The 23,917-nt window shown below is 40.3% G+C and overlaps 3 protein-coding genes and 1 long non-coding RNA gene across 4 annotated transcripts; all 4 read left to right on the top strand.

Annotated features, from left to right (window-relative positions):
• The first annotated feature begins 2,644 nt into the window (after positions 1-2,644).
• Positions 2,645-7,445, top strand: LOC4350683 (GDT1-like protein 2, chloroplastic). Its single transcript, NM_001423414.1, has 10 exons — positions 2,645-3,005; positions 4,221-4,374; positions 4,465-4,648; positions 5,258-5,305; positions 5,675-5,771; positions 5,939-6,099; positions 6,379-6,444; positions 6,708-6,758; positions 6,848-6,952; positions 7,072-7,445. The coding sequence occupies exons 1-10, from the start codon at positions 2,894-2,896 to the stop codon at positions 7,135-7,137; spliced, it is 1,044 nt and encodes a 347-aa protein (NP_001410343.1). The 5' UTR covers positions 2,645-2,893; the 3' UTR covers positions 7,138-7,445.
• A 3,157-nt stretch (positions 7,446-10,602) lies between these two features.
• Positions 10,603-13,437, top strand: LOC4350682 (protein WHAT'S THIS FACTOR 1, chloroplastic). Its single transcript, XM_015759683.3, has 2 exons — positions 10,603-10,832; positions 11,690-13,437. The coding sequence occupies exon 2, from the start codon at positions 11,856-11,858 to the stop codon at positions 13,257-13,259; it is 1,404 nt and encodes a 467-aa protein (XP_015615169.1). The 5' UTR covers positions 10,603-10,832; positions 11,690-11,855; the 3' UTR covers positions 13,260-13,437.
• Positions 13,438-14,861: 1,424 nt separating this feature from the next.
• Positions 14,862-15,523, top strand: LOC136354040 (uncharacterized). Its single transcript, XR_010737741.1, has 2 exons — positions 14,862-14,997; positions 15,366-15,523. It is a non-coding gene; the product is annotated as an uncharacterized lncRNA (long non-coding RNA).
• A 3,552-nt stretch (positions 15,524-19,075) lies between these two features.
• Positions 19,076-23,846, top strand: LOC4350681 (uncharacterized protein At1g10890). Its single transcript, XM_015761859.3, has 4 exons — positions 19,076-19,396; positions 21,085-21,306; positions 22,831-23,050; positions 23,383-23,846. The coding sequence occupies exons 1-4, from the start codon at positions 19,248-19,250 to the stop codon at positions 23,647-23,649; spliced, it is 858 nt and encodes a 285-aa protein (XP_015617345.1). The 5' UTR covers positions 19,076-19,247; the 3' UTR covers positions 23,650-23,846.
• The last annotated feature ends 71 nt before the right edge of the window (positions 23,847-23,917 follow it).

Raw genomic sequence — 23,917 nt, 5'->3', positions numbered from 1 at the left:
CCGAGCAACACCATCCCGGCCTCCAGGGGGCCGGTCTGACCGCACAAGTGCCGCCGGTCCCGCCGGTCAGACCGGCCTTATGCACCGGTCAGACCGCCGACTTGGGGCCGGCCAGGGCACGCCCGTCAGACCGCCACTGCCCCTGGTCAGGCCGAGACAATGAATACAAAGTGGTTGTGTGTGTTGTGAAATGTGAGCACAAGTCTAAATGCATAATGACCTAATGTGGCAATTAAAATCATATCTTTGCTAGATCATTACCCCTCTTAATAGTACGGCAAACCTATAAATAAACTAGCACAATTTTGATCGCCCAACGCCTCGATCAATTTAAAATGAAAACACTAGTTTACCGTCTTCTCTTCCTTTTGCTTTGCGCCGTCAATTTTAATCCATCGATAATCATCCATGCGCACACATGATGTGAACCTAACTTAAATGTATATAGCTCAAAGACAACGGTTAGTCCACAATTAGTGCTTGTTATTAATTACCAAAACTAACAACAGGGGCCTAGATGCTTCAAAGATGCAATTTCTTTTCTTGGTTTGATGGGCCAACAACCACTTATATGTGAGATTTGTTGAATGACTTGCGAGATTTGGTTTGGTCAATGAGCAAGAAGAATGAAGATCTGGTTTTGGCTGTTCAAGAAGAGAGGTTGAATGCAGAGGAGAAGAGCAGAGAGCTTGATGCTGCCAGGCAATAGTTGGAGTCAGTCAAAGCCTTGGGTTGTGAGAATGCAGAGAAAATTAGTACGTAAACACTAGGCTAGAGAATGAGAGATTTTATCTCTCGATTGTTGTCATATTCTGTGTTCTTGTCGTATCTGTGATGGTATCAAGAATGTGAACTGCACGTTGTAGTATTTGCAGCTACAACTTGCATTATGAATGCAATGAGTATTTGGCAAGAATATGTTACAAACTGTGCTAGTTGATTTTTTTTATATGGCATGACATAATTTTGATTCATTTACAGCAGAATATGTGTTTGTCTGTCATAACAAGTGGGTAGCACAATTGGCTTCACATAACAATCGACAGGGATAAATTCAATCTCAGGAAAGAATAGTTGACACAATTTGGATCACACAAGTCTGAAAATCTTTATAGCAGAATAAGTCATAATTAGGTTCACTTAACCAGCATAGCAGCACATAATTAGGTTCACTTAACCAGCATAGCAACAATTGGGCATAGTGTGAGGCAATATAAAGCCTTCACACATCAGTTTGGCAACTAGAGTTACCTAGCACAAAAGCCACATTTGGCAACAGTCATTACATGGCACAACCACGGATGCAAGCGGGCTTTTTTTGCCCACTTATCCTACTTCTACTTCATTTTTTCTTCTAAATTTTGTACTACCATGTGAAAAATAAACTAGCAAACGGGTTTTTATGTGGATAGCGGGACTACCCACTTGAATCCCTAGACACAACAGTCATTACACAACTATCATTACATCACACATCACAATTAGATAGATTTAGCTATCATTACATCACAACTTTGTAGACTCCCATGAAGGAGGAAGAAGAACTGCACTAGGAGTTGGTTTCTTTGGCTTCATCTTTGTTGGTTCTTGTGCTGAAACATTGACAATAGCTTTGCTAGAGTTGTGCCTCACTGATGCACTTGAGAAACCCTGTGAATATGGACATGCTGTCCAGGTTTGTAGTATTAAAATATGTCACATCCTGTATCATATTAACTTATCTTGGAAGAGCTGTCCGGATTCATTGTACAATGATATGTCACATTTGAGTTGAAAATGTTATAGTTCAGGTTGAAATTTTCACATTTGAGTTTAAAGTTTTTGTACTTTAGGTTAAAAAGTTTGAAATATTTTGGGTAGAATACTTTAAAATTTTGAATTGAAAAATTAAAATTTAGAGTTGAAAGCTTACTCACTTTTAAAATTTGAAATAAATCTATATTGAAAAAGTATCTATCATAAAATTTTACTTTCAAATACCAGATTTAGATAACTTTCCATCTCTCCTAGATCAATTATAATATGAAAAAGAATGCCTATACCTTCTTCGACCAATAAGACCCATTGAGTAGGGCGCACCTGCGCAACCACACGCACGTGTGCTTAGTTACATCGCCAGCTTAGCTGCGCTAATTAGTTTATTGTATTCTAACAACTTTTCATGCATCATGCATTTCGAAGGTAAAATTTACATGACCCAAAAAATAATGGTCAACATGCATACCAATAATTACTTGGCATATAACCTAAGTATTATGTGAGCAGAGTTTCACAAAATGGTACCATTGACCAATTATTCATCGATACACTATACCAATAAATTCTAAAACTAAATCTTAAATTTATAAAAAAATCTTTGATCCATTGTATAAAAGTTTTAACCATATAAGATAACCATTTTTTTTAAAAAAAAATTGCTACTACGTTAGCAAAGTTAACTTTGGAATATGACCATAGTACCCAAGTTATATAAGCCGCCCATGCCAATACTATGAAAAATAATACTATGAATCTGGACGAATATGTCATATCCGGTACTACAATTTTTTTTATGGAACGGAGGATTATGTTGTTTCATGTAATTTCGAGCCTATAATAATCTTTGATTCTCTGAAATTTAATAATTTTTTTTTAAAAAAAAGGAAAAGGAAAGACGAAGAAGAAGAACTGTTGGCACGTGTGCGCTACCGAACTCCCGAAGCCGATAAGCCGCCCGCCTCCTCTCCTTCTCGTCGCCGTCGCCGGCGCCGGCTCAGCGCCTCCGCCCTCTCCCCCCACGCCGCCGCCTCCCCCTTCACCCTCTACCCCCACCGCGGGCGCCTCCCCTCCCACTGCCGCCGCCTCCTCCTGCTCCTCCTCCTCCACGTCACCGACGCCGGAGCTTCTTCGATCCATGGCAACGGCCATTTCCGTCGGCGTCGCAGTGCCAGCCGCCAGCAGGAGGCGCGAGGATGGGGCAGGGCCGCCGCTGCTTCTGCGGCGGCGGTGCCTCGTGGAAGGACAAGGTCTGGGCATCTCTATGTCCTGCTCCCTTCCTCCTCTTCTCTCACGCCCCACTAGAGTAATAATCAGGGATCTTGTGCTCGAACGCTTCTTGCATGGTTGATGATCAGGCCAGTCAGTCAATGTGGCTCAATCAAACATATGTGGCATCCTTACTAGTACAGTAATCTAGGTCTTGTTTAGATTGTAGCCAAAATAAACTTTACCAATTTTTGGCAATTTGGCAATACTGCCAAGTTTTGGCAGGGTTTCTTATGTATTTACCAGAGTTTGGTAAAAAAACTAAATAGATGCACATTTTTGACAACTTTACCAAAAAATGTTATGGTTTGAAATGACATCAATCTAAACAACCCCTAGTCTAATTTCAGATAGTGTCATGGAGGAAGGGCCAAAATGTTTCAGATAGTGCCATAGTGGCATAGAGAAACCCAAAATTATGGGCGTTGCATTCATAATAAATGTAAATGTTTAGCCTATGATAAGTTTTAGACCCCAATTGTTGTTTCAAGCTAGCATCAGGTTTTGCCGATTTCAGGTTATCGATCTCCTAAGTTGTGTAGGATGGAAAAATTAGATAGGTTCTTTATTGTATGCACAGGAGAGATAATTTGGTGGGCTTTGGATTACTATGCCATTGCAAATTCCAAGATAAATAAATTATGTTTGTTCTCATTGACCAGACAGCAAGATCTCGTCCACAATTAGTCAATTACACATGGATCACATCTCATCCTAGGCGCTGCCATGAATTCCAGCTTGCTTGTTGTTTCCTGTCACCACATGGATCTGAAATAGTAAGCACAGATGGAATTTGAATGCGACATTGAGGAGTGTGGCACAAAAAGCATCAAGGAGATGTTTTTGTTTTCTGTAAATATAAATACCATGTTTTCTGGGATTGTTTACTCATCAAATTCTGTCAACCTTTTGAAAAAAAAAACAATTCTTGTCCATGTCTCAGATCAAATACAAGTATCATTGTTTCTTTGTGAAACTCGTTGATGAAGTTGATCGTATTGTTTGTTATGGATTCCAACTCTACACATTCATCCGCAATTCATTTTAATGTCAAAGGAGCCTTAGATTCATGCCACCACCTAAAACCATCTTCCCTTGCTACTTTCAGGCATAATGACTCCATTTTGTAAGATTTCTTGTTTGAATTTGGACAGGCATCGTTATACTATTTTGATTGCATAGTTTTATTTTAACAGTGAGATGTAGGTTACCATGGTTGAGACCAATACGGCACAATGTTAGAGTGCAGACATCCAATGTAAATGTTGGAGCTGGAAGCTATGAAGGTGGCGAAGCAGGTAGCCATGGGGAACATTTGGATAGTTCTGCTACCAGAGATTCAAACAAACCGTGAGTTCCTATACTCTACTATGTTTAACTCAATCTTCATCCCAATCTCTTCTAAATAGCATTAAACTGCACATTGGCTTTGGTTGGCAGAACAAAACCACCTTCAGGATCTCGTTACCCTCAATCCATTGCTGCAGTGCTACTTCTATGTGCTCTGGCATCCGCTTTTATTGTTTTCTTTAAAGGACAACCATCTGCAGTTGTAGCGATGCTTGCAAAGTCAGGTTTCACGGCAGCATTTACACTGATTTTTGTATCTGAGATTGGGGATAAGGTATACAGTCCATTAAAGTTGACTTTTTCTCTTGCCTTATCCTTCTAGATGCATTACAGATGCTCTTTACCTTCTTTTGACTAATTATGAAGTCTGGATTCTATGGTTCTTAGAGTTTTCATTCTGATGCTCCATTTCTGAAATAAATAGGTCATCCACATTTGCTATGTCCAACCAAATGTCTATAGTTTCATTTCTTTCCCATGCTACATCACAGTATTTATTGTTGCAATTTGATAGATGATGAGACCTTCTTGTTGTTTTCTATACATGAAGCTAAGCAGTAAGTAGTTTTATGTACTTTTATGCTCCTAAATTATGATATTTCAAGGCTTTACAACTTGAGTGTCAACTCAGTCAAATTGGATTTGTATTATCTTCATAGTGAATTACTCATTTACTGTTTTGGAGTCATACCTACTGTAGATCCTATTTTTCTCCTTGTATTACTATCATTTAGTTGTAGCTACATGATCTTCAGTGTTCTCCTAGCTTGGAGCTATGTTCAAGAATTGTTTTTTTTTACCATTCTGTAAAGCTTATGCTATATGCTTAATATGTTTGGGCAAGCAAAGAAATTTTGTTGCGCTGACCCTTCTTTTGTTGCAGACATTTTTCATTGCTGCACTTCTTGCGATGCAATATCAGAGAGCATTGGTACGTTTGGGCATGGTGATTTAGATCTGTCTCAAGTTATTGTCCAATTATTTGAGTTGTTTCTTTTCTCTTCACAGTGTTGCTCTCTTCTTTTAATATGTTCTTCCATGTAAAAAACGATTAATAATAAAATGTCACTACCGAACTAAAAGATACAACCTCAAAATGATGGTTTTGTCATTTAAGAAAAACTAAAGACTTGTTTTCTACCTATAACTGAATTATATTAAGATTCTCCGCCGGGCAACTGAATTATATTAAGGGTTTAGAGAAATATATTTTTCCCTCAATTTTCATTTTTATTTTAGAGAATGTCTCCCTTTGGCTAGTCACTCTAACATTTATGTGCCTGTGTAATTTTGTGAACAGGTTTTACTTGGGTCAATGGCTGCTCTTTCCCTAATGACTATTGTGAGTGTTATAATTGGAAGGATTTTTCAGTCTGTACCAGCACAATTTCAAACAAGTATAAACTACTATGCTTTCTCTGGCAATATCTCTATGTAATTTCTAGTACTCATATTTGGCATTCTTTCTGCACTTGGGTTTACTTTTTGGAAGTTTCCATAAGTATCTCTGATATCCTAATGGACATACTTGTTGATACATGATTATTATTATTTTTTTTTGCAGCACTACCTATAGGAGAGTATGCTGCGATTGCTCTCCTGGCATTTTTTGGTTTCAAGTCAATAAAAGATGCATGGCAACTTCCAGATAATGCAAATGGAAACCTTCAGGGAAACTCTGAATCTGGGGAGCTGGCTGAGGCTGAGGAGCTTGTCAAGGAGAAGGTTGTGCTTTTTCAGAATGTTGATTCTGTGAAGAGTTTTTGTCAAATCATATAAATGTTTTGCTTTTGCATTTACTTTCTGCAAAGCTGGAAGCATGCAGTAGCCAACTAAATATTTGGAACATTTGCATCTGCTGCTCTTGAGAATTTATTAAAACCATCTTCTTCTTTTCTTTTTTTTTTTTTTGGGGGGGGGGTGGCAAAACTTAAGTATCAAAATAAGTTTTCTGCTCTTCACCTTTTTTTTTTTTAACTGAAGGTTGTTTCTACTTTGTGGCAGGTGGCTAAAAAGTTGACTAGTCCTCTTGAGGTCCTTTGGAAGTCTTTCAGCCTTGTTTTCTTTGCAGTAAGTTGATTCCCATGTACAATAAGGCTTTGACTAACATTGCTGTACTAATGTATCATTTATGCCATACAAAAGCATAATCATACGAAAGTACTCCGAATATGAATCTAATAACATAAATTTTGTGTCACAAAAATTATGTTCTAATAGGTTATTGGTTGGTCAAAGTCTTGTTTGAACGAAACAAAATAGCTGTTCTATTTTTTAACAAAGGGCGTAGTGAACTAACACCTTATTGCTCACCAAATGATTTTTACTGGCAGGAATGGGGAGATCGCTCTATGCTGGCTACAATTGCGTTAGGTGCTGCTCAGGTTTGTTTTGGACTTGGCAACAGAATGCATATGTATAATTTAGTTTAGATTTGTATTACCATAAAAAAAACATGTCTTTGTTTTTGTAGTCTCCTTTTGGTGTCGCAAGCGGAGCCATAGCTGGACACTTGGTTGCAACTTTCCTTGCAATTGTTGGGGGAGCATTCCTTGCCAACTACCTATCTGAGAAGCTGGTAAAAGTTTTTTGTACAATTAACTTGGTTTCTTGTTTTGGTTTAATAGTTAATGCTCTCGGTATTATTGTGTTTTAGGTTTTTGGGTATTTCACTTACATGAATGTACAATTTTCCAGGTTGGCCTGATAGGAGGAGTACTTTTTTTGCTGTTTGCTGTTGCCACATTTTTTGGTGTATTCTAATATCTGAAGAATTTGTAGCTTGTAAAGGATTCTGTAGGTCAATTTAATCCTATTTTAAGGTTTTAAGGGCAAAACTGGGCCTTGTCCTTGTTGTTTGTAACTAGTAGGCATTATCCTCCTTTTCAGGAGCGATTCCTTTACTATTGGAAAACAAATTGACGTGAACACAATCAACACACACGCAAGCTGAGCTGCAGCACGCAAACTATCAGCTATATGCCCTAGAGAGACGAATTGTATCATATACTATAGAGTATATACTATGTTTATAATGAAATGAATAAAGTATTATTCTGTTTTGTGAAATAGATAACTTATTATTAATTTATAAGAATGTGACTTAATCGTAGGACTCTTTATTTGATACATTATTATTTCTAAATGATCTATGATCCGCTGGACAGGGCTAATCTGACTGACTCTCGTCCCATTGCTTCGCTTGTTAAGTGGTAACGATATATGATCTCTTGCTTTCATGGTTTCCTACCGTGGATTTTTTTTTTGTCTAGCTTACCCATAGTCCTACACAAACTACACATACAAATGTAAAGTACTAACAAACTGAAAACTCTTCTTTTATGGAGCTCTTGCGAACCTCCTAGCACCACGAAAATCCCCAACCTTTATGTCCCTCTTTGTGATTTCGGTGGCTCACCGTCACGTGATGGGAGAATGATGGATAGGATTTCTTTGGTCCCTAGTAGGGGCAGGCTAGTTGGGTTAAACCTGTACTTCTGTTCATTTCGTTCTTCTTCCTTTTCCTTTCTTTATGCAACTCAAGAGGTTACGGGCATTTGGCTATTCTTGTCATGACTTGATAGGCATGCAGGACTTCATGGACGGTGGTTGTTGGGTTCTCCATCAACGCCTACCGTTGGGAGTTCAGCTGATTTTCTTGGGGTTGAGGACTTGTCCAGTTGTCCTCTATCCAAACGAAAAGAAGGTCATGACGATCGCTCAATTCTTCTCCTACAAGCTTCCCGCATCGGTGATGGTTTCTTTTTCGTTTCCAGTGAGAGATATATAAGATATGACTGATATTATCTTTGCTTGCCAAAACTCCTTCAACCTCCCATTCTTGGAAGCCCCATACATGTTCGAGCCTAGGCATCATCTTCCGAAAGTCCTACTGAGCGATTGATCGCTGGCGGCGATCGTTTTTGTTTTTTTTCTTTTTCTCTTTTATTAAGTTTATACGCATAAAGTTTACACATCTAAAGTTTATCCACCTAAAGTTTGTAGAGCGAATTATTATAAGTCAAAAGTTTATATACCCAATTCAAATTTGAATTTGAATTCAATTTTTTTATATATATAGTATTTCTATATATCTAAAGTTTATACACCTAAAGTTTATAGATTCAAAGTTTATAAGTCAAAAGTTTATGTACCCTATTCAAATTTGAATTTGAATTATATCTGATTCAAATTTGAATTTGAATTCAAATATTTTTTATATATAGTATTTCTATACATTTAAAGTTTATAGACCCAAAGTTTATAAGTCAAAAGTTTACATACCCGATTCAAATTTGATTTTGAATTCAAATATTAGTTTATAGACCCAAAGTTTATAAGTCAAAAGTTTACGTACCCGTTTCCAATTTGAATTTGAATTCAATTTTTTTTTATATATAATATTTCTATACATAAATTTTTCCAACTTTATTTTTTTTAAAAAAAATTATGGTGTAGTAGGAAGAGAAGAAGGGGAGGGAGGAAGGGGGGAGAGGAGTGTACAGTGAGATGGGGATCGATCGCCCATTAGCCGTCCCCATCATCTTCTACAGCTCAACACTAGTTCTCTTTCCTATTAGATTTGGCCGAGACAAGAACTTGATGGTCTTTTCTTTTTCTTTTTAGCTCTTCTTTCATATTCCTATTCTCAAAATGTAATTTGCCCAACCTTCTGGGCGTTCTTTACAAAATTCGTTCAACTCTCAATTGCTGAGGCAGCTGGTTAACTTATGATTGGTACTCCATCCAAAAAATGTAGTTATTTTCTAGCTACGAATCTGACAAACTAGCTATGCATGCATTCATTGGGCTACTACCTGTGTTCTATCGATAGAATTTTATGACATAAGAAAGACAATAACCGATGCTTATAAGTTTCGCTCTTTGCTGTTGAGGCCTAGCAAGAATGATGCGAGGAACATGCACCATAATTTGCATAGGTTGGTTTTTCTAACCGAATCATATTTTTACATTGGGCCTATTTGGTAGGTGATGCTAAAACGTTGTTGTGATTGTAGTCAGCAAGATATAAACCACCGTTACTGGCTTGTAGTTATAGCCCACACAGCTGTAGCAAAAGGATAACGAAATAGACCTATTATGTATTCACAATTTTTTTCAATTTGCCTCTTCATAACTGAGACACAACATGATAGTGAGATGTTGTATAAAACATTTACAAGATTGTGTATTCTTCATGGACTTAGGAGAATGCGAAGCTCTACTCTCTCTTTTTTTTCTGGCAACCCAAACATTTTCTACCATCGTCGTCGTCGACTAAGGACATTTAATTATTTGCCACTTTTAAGGTGTGGCAATTAAGAATTTGTCACTCGCTGCCTATGACATGTGGGCCCTTATGTGTCTATGACATAGAGTCAAGTAACAAATCGTTTAGAACCACTCGTAAGAGTGGCAAATCTGTAGAATTTATAGTTTTTGGGAGGGGCATCTCAGGTGCTACAGGCGAATAGTACCCAGGAGTCTCCAGGTCTATCCGATGCGATATACAGGAAAATTCTATCCGCCTCCGCTCTACAGTGCAACAATACCAGTTGTGGTGCCGTCGCCGTGTGGTCTTCCGCTATGGGCCCCACAAATCCATGGGTCTCTTCCGCTCCCTTCAGCTTCTCCCCTTTCCTCTCCGCCGCCGCCTCCCAATCTCTCACCCTCTTCCTTTCCCTCGGCGCGCGCTGAAATTGCCACCGCCTGGGTGAATTGGCTCTTGCCGGTGTCCGCAGGCCTCTCCTTCCATGTTGTCCTCGGCGAAATCGCTGGCTGCCGAAGTTCTCACCGCATCGTCTCCCCCAAAATCGCCGTCCACCAACTTAGGCCCTGTTTGGGGGAGCTTGTCCCAGCTACAGCTTTTCTCAAAAGCTGCTTCTGCTAGAAGCTGCCCCAAACAGTCCACAGCTTCTGAGAATCTGTAGTTACAGATTCTGAAAAATAAATTAACTAAGAAGCCAGAAACTGAAGAAGCTGAGTTTCAGAGCTTTTCTAGATTCTCAGAAGCTGGCTACCCAGCAGCTGCTTCTCAGAATCTAAAGCTCCCCTCAAACAGACCCTAGCCGGGCTGCCGGCAAGGCGGCAACCAGGTCATTACCCGGCGTGGATGCTATAGCCCCTGTGTACGTCCATCGGTCCATCACAGGGGCGGGGAGTCCTTGGACCACCTGGATTTTGGCCCGGCCCAAACAAAAAAAAAAGCCCACCACAGGCGCTAGGGTTAGGACGACAGAGGAGAGGCGCACCACCGCGCCCGGACGGCCGCCGCTCCGCTTGTGTCTCATCTCCGCCGCCCCTCGCCTCCTCGTCCTCTCACTCTGCGGCTGCGGCAGGCGCCAGTAGGCCCGGCGCGCGGCCGCCCCTCACGGCGGCGACGGCGCACCGGAGTCGGGTCCCTCTCCCTCCTGCTCGACGAGTCCTGAGTAGACGGCACGGCTCTGCTCCGGCCTCCAGTGCGCACTCCATCACCATTGCTTCATTCTTGCCTTCTCTGTGTCTGCTTCAAGGGCTCAAGGCTAATGTTTTTTTTTTTAACTTTTTACCGTGTCGGCATGGTTTAGATCAGAAAATTATGCATTTTTTATTAGGGGTTCTTTACATTAATTACTAGAAAATTAGCGCGTCAATTTATAGCCCGTGTATATTATTTTGTGCTATTAAGTAGTGCAAATTTCATAACATTTTATATAAATTAGTTGAATTTCCATGAAACTTATGTAAAATCATACTACATTCTAAGTTGTAAAAATTTGCACAATTATTAGGAGAAAATGATTTTTGTTATGTTCATTCTTGCTACTAATTGTTTTACCTTTTATAAAAATATAGGATATCAACTATGTTCAATTACCGTTTCCAATTTCAACCTGCATACTTATTTGAACATTTCTCATCAACTTTTGTAAATAGTAAATTTTGTTTTAGCAGAAAATATGTTCATCACCTTTTATATTCGTATTTTTATAATTCACATGCCTTTTTATACATTTTTTTATTAAAATATACAATAATAACATGGTATATATACTTGCATTTATTTCCTCTATAAAATATAGTAGACCGTACTTTACCTTATCGAAATATAGGATATATTGTCTTTTAAAGTGATATTAGCCTTGAATTTTAGTTGTTAATTTTTTTATAATGTATTAGCAATAACTACAAAATTAATTTAAATAATATTACAACTTGTTCCTTGAAAATATTTCTTGGATTAGCCCAAACCTAACAAGCCTAATAAGGCTGCGGGCTAGATCTTCTATCCAAACACATGGGCTAATTTTAAGCATCGCCATTGCTGTCCTTGCAGTTGTAGAGGCTCGTGCTCCGCTTGATTCCCCGCTCCTCTTTCCGGCCATCCCGCCGCCCCTTCCTGGCCTCCTCCTCCTCTCGCCGCCGGCTAGAAGCGCCGATAGCTGCCGTCCTCCGCCGCTTCCTGCTCCCGTTGCGTTCGTACCATCGTCTTACTCCTGCGTATGCTTGTTCCGGCCGTTCGGGACACCATGCGCACCACGTGTTTGCGGGATTGCCTAGCCGAGCTGCTCCGCTGCGGGGGCCAGCGCCAGGGCCAGGGCCGATTCTGCTGCCCCGCACAGTTATCTCTCGCCCGGGGGATGACGCAGAGCCGCAGCGTGAGGCAACGGAGCAAGAAGAAGCGGGTGCACGCGCTCGAGGTGGCCACGGAGCGGTGGAAGGTACTCACCAAGGTGCTCGCCGTCATCGACACGCTCAAGAAGGAGGAGGAGCACGTCACCCCGCTCAAGCGCCTTGAGATCCTGCGCTCACAGCTCGGGCTCACCAAGCCCAACAAGGTGGCCCACTTCGTGCGCCGCTCGCCGCAGCTCTTCGAGGTCTGCCGCGACAGCCGAGGCGTCATGTGGGCGGGCCTCTCGCCGCAGGCCGAGGCGCTCGTCGAGGAGGAGGCACGCCTGCTGGAGGATCACTCACGCACGGCCGCTGAGTACGTCACCAGGCTGCTGATGATTTCGGTGGACCGTCGTCTGGCCATCGACAAGATTGCACATTTCAGGCGCGACATGGGGCTTCCTCATGATTTCAAGACACGATGGGTTCACATGTTCCCTGAGCAGTTCAGGGTGGTCAGGTTGGAGGACGGCGATTACCTGGAGCTTGTCTCTTGGAATCCAAACTGGGCAGTCACCGAGCTCGAGAAAAAGACGGCAGCATTGACTGGTGATGCAAATGCTAATGACATTGCCAGTCCACCAGGAGAGCTCTCACTATCATTCCCCATGAAGTTCCCACCAAATTTTACAAGTTACTACAAATTCCGCGGAAAAGTTCATCATTATGTGAAAAAAGGCAATACTGAGCAGTTTCAGAAGACAACATACCTATCTCCTTATGCAGAACCAGGAGGATTGACTCCTGGCTCGCCGGAGTTTGACAAGAGGGCAGTTGCAGTGATGCATGAGATACTGAACTTCACGTTGGAAAAGAGGCTGGTGACTGATCACCTCACACATTTCCGTCGTGAGTTTGTTATGCCGCAGAAGTTGATGAGACTGCTTCTGAAGCATTATGGCATCTTTTATGTCTCTGAGAGGGGGAAGCGGTTTAGCGTATTCTTGACGGAGTCTTATGATGGGACAGAATTAATAGAGAAGTGCCCATTGGTGAGGTGGAAGGAAAAAGTCCTTCAACTTACCAGCTATAGAGGGAGGATCAAGAATCTTGGTAAATTTGCCGAGTTGTCTGATTCAGAGGACTATTTGTTTGGTAATGATGATAGTAGCGGTGCTACTGATTCTATATTGGATGTCAAAAGTGAAGATTCGGATGATATCATGGATGATGGCGCTCTTGCAGATGATACTGAGATGGATGTAGGGGATCTAAGTGATTGTTGCATAGAGTGAATAAGTGACATCGATTAATTTAAAGAGCAGTTTTTTATTTTTGTTCCCTAACGATCAAGCTCCAAAAGTCTATTCTTGTGATCCTAGGGCAATGGTTATATTCTGTTACTCCCTCGCTCATGGCATATTTGGATTCTTTATATTAACCTAGGGCTTAAAAACTGTTGCTGATTGGATATGTCATGTTTGCTTATTGCTAAAAACCTAAACCATGCGTACTTTATGTTATTCACAGAAGATGATATTTACAAACAATCCAAGCAAGATTTGTTTTAACAGTAATCGCTGTCTGAAGTCAGTTTTCTAGCCTTCCAGTTGGTGATGGATTCAATATTCAGATAAGTACATCGCTACTATTTGTCATCGGCTATTCGAAAGCTTTATTTACACATAGTTAACTGTGTGCTGTAAGAAGGGAATATTTTTGTTATGGTGTCATAATAAGACTTTCAAAAGGGTTTTGAAGCAGCTGAACAGCCGGCCAACGTGGAAGTGTGGAACTTGAACTCTAGTGCTCGGTAAGAAATTCTATTTGGAGCATTTCTAGAGACTCAAAAGAAAACATACTGTAGTACATAATTTTATTGACAGAGAGATTTTGTAGATGTTGCCACGTTTTTTTGTAAACTTGGTCAAATTTGACTCTAAGACAAACCCAAATTGCGTTGTATTATGGAATGGAGGGAGTAGTTACTCCAGTAAATTAGTAATTTGCTCTAGGTGTTATTAGTTTTCATATGTGCTTTATCAAGTGTTCATTGTGACTGCTGTTTTTTTTAAAGAAAAGAATATTCTGTAGCCCATTAGATGTGTTTCAGGAGTAACTGGATTGTCTATGTTTGTCTTGTTCTTTATAAGGTCTAAGTTTTTTACCGAGGTAAAAAAAAGGATAAAGTACAAGTCTTCTAAATGGTGTATATTAAGTGATAATACCTGATAATGCTCTGTTTTGTTTTCCTGCTAACATAACCCATTCTTACATTGGCCAGCAATTTTACTGACGACTTTAAAATAGTGTCAGAATTTTGAACATACTGTATGTCTGTACTGCTCATTTCTTGCCAAAAACTTGAAAAATCTAGCAACTTGTGTATATGATGAAACTAGGTCCCAGTTACATTCATTTACGTATTATTTGGTGGTGGTGGTGGTGCTGTATGCAGTAGAAAAGAAATCTACTACTCCATCCGTCCTATTTTAAGTGCAACCATGAGTTTCCGTGTCCAACCTTGATCGTCTGTCTTATTTGATTTTTTTTATAATTAGTATTTTTATTGTTATGAGATGATAAAACATGAATAGTACTTTACGCGTGACTTACGTTTTAAATTTTTTTTCAAAAAAATTTCAAATAAGACGGACGATCAAAGTTGGGCACGGAAAATCATGGCTGCACTTAAATTGGGACGGAGGGAGTATCTACCTGGTCATCTTTTGATAACAACATTAAGGACGAATAATATTCCTTGCAGCATGTACTCTATTTTTTAATATATTGTTTTAGAATATTTTACTAGAGGGCATATTGTTTATTTATCTTAACACTAGCTTCGAGATGACAAATTGCTCTAGAATGCATTCTGCTTATTTCCACCGATGATTTACAGATTTAACATGAAAAATTCGTTCCTGTTCACAAACAGTTAATATTTCACTTGAGCGTTCAGTGACCAAAAAGTGACCAGTCTATTGGGAGATCCATCACCTCTGCTACAAACATGCTCACATAGCGATCAGAGTAAGGGCTTAAGGCCGTGTTTAGTTCTCCAAAATTCTCAACTTTTCATGACATCACATCAAAAACTTTCCTACACACATAAACTATCAACTTTTTCTCTAAACTACCAATTTTTCCACCATCTATAACATAGCCTAATGCTACCACATGGGGGCATGGTGTCACATTTATTTCCTGGATGGTTGCAACCATGAATGTTCTTACTGCACTGTAGATCTCCCATACAGCCAACCGGCCACATGAGATTCTCTCATTTTTTGGTCGAAAAATATGGGATGCTCATTTGGACGGAGCCATGTTCCTTATTTAAGGCTTAACACGGCCATGCATTATGACTAACCTAACCACCGATATACATACTATTGCAGGTTTATCAGATTGGCCAGTGGGACATCATCGGCACAATCCATATATTCTCTCATTGTTCAGATTCGATACTTCATGCTATGGTGGCCATCCCTCATACGAATGATCATCTTTGCATGGTTATATTATCAAGATAATGAAGAAGTGTTTTATTTCTCTACTTCCTGCATCTTGGTGCATATACAAGACAAAAGGTCCAGCATTCTTTTTCATTAAAACAAATCTCAGGTTTAGCACTTATTTTTCAAACCATTTTCTTAGCTTAGCATTTTGCCTTTTGATCTATCATCAAGTCAATTCTTCTCTCCGTTGTGACTGTGACAGCACGGCCATCATGGCTTAACATTTGCCGTGCCAATTTAAAGCAGGCTGGAAGTAGTTGAAGGCCATTGCCAGAAATTGCTGATCAAACCATTAATTTTGTCTATATCATTCTCGTTATCATAAGCAAGTCGCACTAGTATTACTTGGAAGCATGAGATCCTTGCACCGTGCACAGTATGATATATAAGGAAGGTTACACGTGGGCCGTCTACTTGTTGTTTGTTTACTCTTTTTAAAATATCAATTTTGAGTGACTAAGATTGCTCCCATAGATTCCCATACCAATTTATAAGGTTGCCCCATTTCTTATCTTCCTCTCCTTCCAATGGTTGCCACCGCCAGCATTGCCTCTCCCTCCACTTGGCAGTGTTGCGAGGTGCTCCGCCCATCTTTTTAGGACATCCACACAAGGGCATGCTCTATATGGTGAATGGGCGAGTGTCCTCGCCTTTCCACGTTGAAGGTAGAGCCATCATCTTGGGTGGAGCCATGCCTAGCCTCGTAGAGAAAGGGCCTGGTCGGTACAGCTCCAACTCCTAAATATTGCTCCAGGAGTTGAGTCTGGAGTGGAGTTGTAGAGCTGTCTAGACCCAGCTTCACAACTCTAGTATATTTTGTGAGAGAGCTCCACCCAACTCCACTCCCAGTTTTGGTGGAGCTGAAACTGTTTGGCTGAGCTCCAGCCAAACAGGCCCAAAAAATGGTTTCAAGTGAGAGTAGATGGTCCACGAAGAGATTTGGTAGTTTAGAGGGTCAAAAGGAGAGGTGACGGAGAAAAGATGGGTGGCACACGGAGATCTAGCACCCAATGAGGAAGGTGATGGCATAGCCAGACAAGTCTGACTATCGCCGCGGACGAGAACAACCATCATGGAGCAGATCATACTAGTGAAGGACTCTAGCGAGTAGATCTATTGTTTAAGCAAATCAAGCCACCACCAATATGTTGTCGTAGAGGACTTGGGAAGTCGCCATACCGGCCGTGGAGGACTTTATCGTCGTTACTGCAGCTAAGAAAGACTTGGGCAATGGTGTCACCATGGTAAGGGGGAGGGAGAGGAGGAGGCTTGGATCCATAGCGACAATTCCATCGACAACATGGAGAGTAGGGACGAAGAACCCATGATTTGGGGAAAGTGATCGCCGGTGGGTGGGCGAGAGGTTATATGAAATTATTTTGCATCTGTTTAGAATAGGTAGCTCTAGCAATAATTGTACATTAAAATAAAATGAGGTCTAGTGTAAAAAAATTGAAAGAGTATACTATTTTATATATAGAGAGAGAGTGTCCTTGGCTCATAGCTGAGAGAACCTCTTCTTATTACTGTGTGGTGTTAGAACCATGAGTGCTTCTTCATGAGTTGGTGCAATTACGACGTACGGTGTATATTTTAGTTGGTGCAAAGGTTAGGAGTTATATTTCCTCTAATTTCATATATACCGTCATTTTGAACATAATCGTAATTACCGAGGAGTTAAATAACTTTGAACTCAACGTTTATCTTACATTGGAAATCAAATTAAGCAACAATAACTACAGGGGTAAACTTATCTAATGCGCTTGCAATCTCTTTTAAGAGCAAGTTTAATAGTAGACTATAAGCAAACAATAAACTTATGTAAATGAGAGAAAATTCAAAAAATGAGAAGAATTGTCTCTCAAATAAGAGCTATTCACACACTTTAAGATGATTCCTATCTTACTATAAAGTTATCCCCCACTAACTCCTTAAGCTTAATATACAAAGATGTCACATCATCATCCACTAACAAGATACCATATTATTATCCACTAACAATTATCACATTTAAACATCTTGCAAATATGTTATATCTTTATAGTTTTTATAATTTAAGAGCTTTTCAAATACAAACATGTTAAATTATCATCATATCTTACTATAAAGTTATCTCCCACTAATTCCTTAAGCTTAGCATGCAAAGATGTCACATCATCATCCACTAATCCACTAATTAACAAGATGCCACATCATCATCCACTAACAATCATCACATTTAAACATCATACAAACATGTTATATCTTTATAGTTTTTATAATTTAAGAGCTTTTCAAATACAAACATATTAAATTATCATCCAACATAATTCACATGTTTCAATGTATATCTTTATTATGTTTTATGATATCCTATATACTTATATAGTTCATCATCACTTAGTGCTTAAATGATTAATCTATGGTCCAAATTATCTTTCTCCATTTTCCTCTAATTAAGTCATATCACATCAATTGTTTTTAGCTTTAAATGATTAATCTACGGTCCAAACTATCTCTCTACTTTTCTTCTTCCATAAAGTCACACCACCTTACTTTTTACGTTTAAATCACCATTCTACATATTATTTAAATTTAAATTATCATAAACCACATTAATTACTTAATCTGATGTTATCTAGCTATCTTATACGTTATTTTTTTATTACCATACTAAATTCCCGTAGCAATGCGCGGGGTTTCACCTAGTACATTAAATGCACAGGTGAGAGATTCAGAGAAAAGAAGAAAATATAGATAACCTTATAGCCTCTCTATTGTATATGTTAACTCTAATATATACTATAAACTCATAGTTAGCTCTATTATTAAACTTGCTCAAACGAAATTTTTACTAAACCTAGAAACACCAGTAAAAAGTAATTTTTCCAGACGGGCCAAAAGTGATTTTCTTGTGCGGACCTCCGGCCCGTCTGCCCCGGAAGGGTCCGTGAAAATCTAAATTTTCCATGCAGGTGGTGCACCCGCATGTGAAAATCGGCTTTTCACGTGCGGGGACGCATGTCGTTCGCATGCGAAAACAAAAATCTGAATAAAAAAAAAGGCAAAAAGCGCACCCACCGCCCACCCTTCGCCGCCGCTTTGTTTCTCCCGCCGCCGCCGGATCAGCGTGGATCCAGGAGGGGATAGTTGCTGTCGCCGCCTTCCCTAAATGTTTGACGCCGTTGATTTTTTTTAAATATGTTTGACCGTTCGTCTTATTCAAAAACTTTTATGAAATGTGTAAAACTATATGTATACATAAAAATATATTTAACAATAAATCAAATGATAGGAAAAGAATTAATAATTACTTAAATTTTTTAAATAAGACGAACGGTCAAACATATTTAAAAAATTCAACAGCGTCGAACATTTTTAGACATTTTTAGGATGGATGGAGGGAGTAGTTAATTATTCCGGGAATACAACCCAGCCAAGCAATCCGGATCGTCAATCCCCAACCAGACGGCTGATGATCCCCCAAACCAGCCACCAAGCTCTTGCTTCTGCCCACACGATGATCGTACCCATTCCCCCCCCCACTGACAGTGGGCCCCACGACCTAGGTTTTTCACCTTCTTCTTCCCCTCTCATCCCCTTCGCGTCGCGTCCTGTCCTCCCAACCCCTTCTTCCCTCCGCCGCTGCCATCGCCGCCTTCCCCCCTCCGAATCGATCGCCGGCCGGCCGCCCGCCCGCCACCGATCCTCCTCCGGTGTCCCGTGCCCCGGCCAGATCCGCGGGATTCGGGGGGTGTAGCGGTAGCCTTCCTCCCGGGTCGGATGCCGCGCGACCTGTCGCGGTCGCCGCCGCCGCGCCGGCGGCGGCGGCGCTCGCCGTCACCGCCGCGGTACCACCGGGGAGTACGCAGGGCGTGCAGGGACCGCAGCCCCAGCCGCGGCAGCAGGTCCCCGTATCGCTCCTCCTATAGGTGATGAATCTCTCATCTCCTCCCCCCTTGCCACACAGTACACACGCGCCAACCGCCGCGCGCGATCTGGCGCGGCGTGCCCCCCCACCCCCCCCCCCCCCCCGTCTTTAATTTTGTTATTCTCCTCTTCGTATCCTTCCTTGTGTTGTGTTTAGTAAGTAGGATTATTGTGTAGGAAGGACACCTAAAAAAAATGAGAGAGAGAGAGAGATGCTAATCTGATTATTATTACAGTAATTTTGTTGGGCGATGTACTGTAATACAGACTTGTTTAATGGAAATGAAACTTTGATTCTGCTTCTGGCTGTTGTTCGATCTATCATCTTTGGATAGATGGTTTAGCTGATTATTATAAATATAAATATCTAGCGTGCTATGCTATTAGCACACTTAATGTTAGTAAGTGCAGTACTTCGTTAAACCATCAGTTAGTATAATGGAGAAATCTCTGGTTTCTTTTATTTGTTGCGTAGTCTTGAAGTTGATGCGGGCGATAGGAGCTGATTGGGTAGTCTAGATGATGCGTAGGTACCATTTGGAGAACTCCTAAAGATTTATCCAATGAATTCAATCTATTCAGAACTTCCGTTCACTTTCTTTTAGCATGCCATAGTCTCGTAGATTTTAGCCATTCCGTACGATTATGATTGAAGTCAGGAGATCAAAGCAATGATGCATGCCCTGGGTGCACCTGTGCACGCTGTGCTCACTGGCTACTATTACCATGACATGTTGGGCGACGATCCTTTGAACATTGCTTACACGTGCTACAAGTCAGCAGTAGTATCACTAAGGTCAATGTGGCTGGTTGCATTTGCCACCAGATACCAGTGGTATTCCAGAAGACAGGGGGATTAAGTACATGATTTACTGAGCACTTTCTTTGGCCAGTAGAGTGGTGTTTTGAGAATCTATTGATTCATCTCACTGCCCACCATTTTCCCCTAATCGAAACGCATGTGCTTATCTAGTGATATGGATGATCAAACCATTAGAGATGAAGCTGAGAAGCTATTGAGATAACAGCATAGTAATACCATGACACACTGTTTCATGGAAAGTATTTAGGAGAGTAGAGCTACAGCTGTTAAACATAGTATGAAGTTTTGGAATATAGTACATGGAGGGCTGGGTTTATATCTGAAGAAGATGTTCTCGCTAAGCTGCTTCCTTTCTCCTGTCAAAACTATTTTTTATTTTTCAAGGTCTGACTTTTAATCCTCTGTAATTAAACCCCAATGATGTAATTTAAATCCCCTTAATCAAACTAGGTCCTGGCGGTATTGTTTTATGTTCTCGCTCAGTTGTTCTGATATAGAAACCAAGTTTTTTATAACCATTTTGCATCTGAACCAAGAGTCTGAGATAAAATGTGTGATGAGTATAAAAAATGGCAACTTGGAACACATAGTTGATGAGCAGATAATTCTTACATATAGTACCTCCTTATTCTGCATTGCTTGTCTGCATGGAATATGGACTAACAAGTATTCCTTCGGTAAAAAGCATGGAACCTACAAAGATTTTTACTCTATGCTGTGTACATGTGGAATGCTCCAAAGGTTATTCTAACAATGTTTGAGGTAACTGCTTTCGCTCACTGTTTAGGGCTTCTGTAACTGACAGTGATCCCCTTTTAGTTACTATGCACCTATTTTGTCCTCACATCAACAATCTTTGTATTGTAGAAGGAAGAGCCCTTCACCTTCCCCAAGACGGCGCATTAGTCGTTCTCCATCTCCCAGGCGACATAAAAGTCGGTCTCCATCGCAAAGACACTACAGAAGAAAGAGAAGTCGGAGTGTCACTAGCTCTCCGATTACCAAATCTCAAAGTCCTCCTGTTGCGCGTGGGCCAGCAGAGAATAAGAATATTGTTGATAAGCAAAGGCTAGAAGAAGAAAAGAAAAGGTGGGGAGTATCTACTTTGCTATGCGGAGTCTGCATACCATCTACAAACCAAACTGTTTACTATTTATTCGCTTCCCTATTCCTCATTTATGTTGACAGCATGCTATTCATTAATCAACATTTTTAACATCCTGTTAAAATTATATTCATCTAACTGTTGTTTTTACCAGAATATATCTTGAGGTCAGCTCTATTGGCAATCTGTGCTCTAAATACATTATTTAAGTTCTTTTATGAAGAATAATGTTTTTTTTAAATGACCTTCTTGATTATTTAATCTGCAAAACTTTTCTTTAATGAAACGACTGCACGTCTTGCTTCCAAATTGTTATGGTCTCTTGTTATCCTTGCATATAATTGTTGGCTTAAGATGTTGAACTCTAGCTCTGAAGAAGTCATCTATGATGAGCAAAGCCATCGGCACTAGATGATTTTTCTGTGTAAATTCTGTGTAGTATGCATTTAATGTCTCCTCTTTCCCACCAAGGCAGTTTTCCCCATTTGTTATCTATTATGAAATTGTATTACATTTTGCTGCTACTTTGATTGTTTGTTAAGGGTTGCCATGCAACATATAGATTAATGAGTTGAGTCCATGATCCTGGAGATGCCCAATTCTCTATTATTGTAAACTGTGATGTTCTTGTTCTTTCTGGAATTTCTTTGGGGCAAGGAACTTAACAGTGAAATAGAGGCTTGCATCAAAAGAACCAAAAAGAGTAAAAGAGGGTAATTTCTACCAGTTCTATTGATGACTTTGTGGCTTAGCTTTGGTTCGTTTTCTGTTTTATATGAAAACAGTATATTCTTCACTATGGACCTCTCTGCTGGTTGGCAAATCTGAATCCGTTTGTTCAATCCATTAGGTTGCATTCTTAAAAGGCATGGAGTTAAATTTCCATGGTGGTTTTTCAAAGTTTACTTTGGTTGATGCTTTCATAGACGTAGTATGGTCCAATGTGGGGCTGTAATTTGTCATCATTCCAGTTATGTCATCACATGTGGCATGTGATATACCTGTCATAAAAATGCGTTTAATATTGCCATGCTTTCACCAAGTTGTAACGATACACTATTGCATAATTGCTTTGAAGTTTGTTTTGACTAGATTGAAGATGTGAAAATATGATCTAATTGGAATACTGAAATGTCTACATGATTAGCTCTAAACCTGCCACAAGTTACTTGACATTCTTCTCTACAGGCTTTTCTGAAGGAAGCTACTGCTATAGTTCCACTTGTTATATTTGATGATGCAATTGGTGATCCTTTATCTACTCTTGACCAGTTTTGATAGTTCATTTTTTGGATCTGGAATCGTACTAGAGGTATGCCTGAAATGCATTAGCTTGTATTCAGAACTATGCTGATGAAGGCATAGTTGATCATAGATAGTGTTAAAGATTGTAAATCTGCGGTTTTCTTTTGGCTGCTTTTGTTTACCATTAAGATTTGAAGAAGGTGCCAGGCATAGGCAATTCTTTCTTTCCCAAAGTAGACTTCATTAACTTGTCTCAATTGCAGGCGCCAAAAAGAAGTTGAGCTCAGACTATTAGAGGAGGAAACTGCAAAAAGAGTTGAGCAAGCTATTAGGAAACAAGTTGAAGAGAGTTTGAATTCTGAGGAAATCAAACATGAAATACAAAGACGGATTGAGGTAGGGCGAAAGAGGATACATGAGGAGGTATTAGTCCAAATTGAGAAAGAAAAGGAGGCAGCCCTGGTTGAAGCTCAGCACAAAGCGGTAAATGTCCTGTCGCTAGCTCATCTTCTGCTCTTTGACATTAGAACATTATCCCATTCATGAAATTAAAAGATCATCTGGAGATTTTTCCATGATCAATACAGGATGATGGGCAGAGGGTATGATAGGATATTTGAGGAAGACTATAATCATCGATCCTTTATCTGTTGTTCAATGCTCAATTGCTGAGTGGTTTTCACGGATATTTGAGGAAGATTATAATCACCGTGCTTTTATCTGCTGTTCAATGCTCAATTGTTGAGTGGTTCTCACAATACTGCTGCAGAATTCTCTCAATTGAATGCCCTCTTATTCTTTTCTTGTCGACGCAGGAACGCGAAAGGAAAGAGCGGGAGGAGCTAGAGAAAAAGCTCGAGGAAGAGCGGAAGAAAGCCGAGGAGGCTCAGATGAAGGAAGCAATGGAGCAGCAGCAGAAAGAGCTGGAGCGGTACCAGGAGCTGGAGAGGCTCCAGAAAGAGAGGGAGGAAGCCATGAAGCGGAAGCAGATGGAGGAAGAGCAGCAGAAGCAGAGCCAGATGAAGCTGCTGGGCAAGAACAAGTCGCGCCCGAAGCTGTCGTTCGCGCTTGGGATGAAGTAGATGAAGGAAATTAGTGCCTTATTATTTAGTCGATGTGTATTTTGTAACAGTCTATCTATGCCTGAAAACATCATCTCTCTTGCTGGTAAATCGTTTGCAGATCGTGGGCAAGAAGAAAGCTCTAACAATGTTTACTGTACTACACAAGCCTGTGGCAACCTGCAAGTTGTAATTGGCTTGGGCATTTTACCATCTCATCTCAAGTGTAAGCTGACGATTTGTTAACAGTTCAGAACCTCCGAACCTACCGAATGGGTTCTACCTCTAC

This window comes from Oryza sativa, chromosome 11, assembly GCF_034140825.1.
Source record: "Oryza sativa Japonica Group chromosome 11, ASM3414082v1".
In the NCBI taxonomy this organism is placed as follows: domain Eukaryota; kingdom Viridiplantae; phylum Streptophyta; class Magnoliopsida; order Poales; family Poaceae; genus Oryza; species Oryza sativa.
The sequence above is the reverse complement of the archived record's forward strand: the minus strand, read 5'-3'. Positions and strand labels throughout refer to the sequence as shown.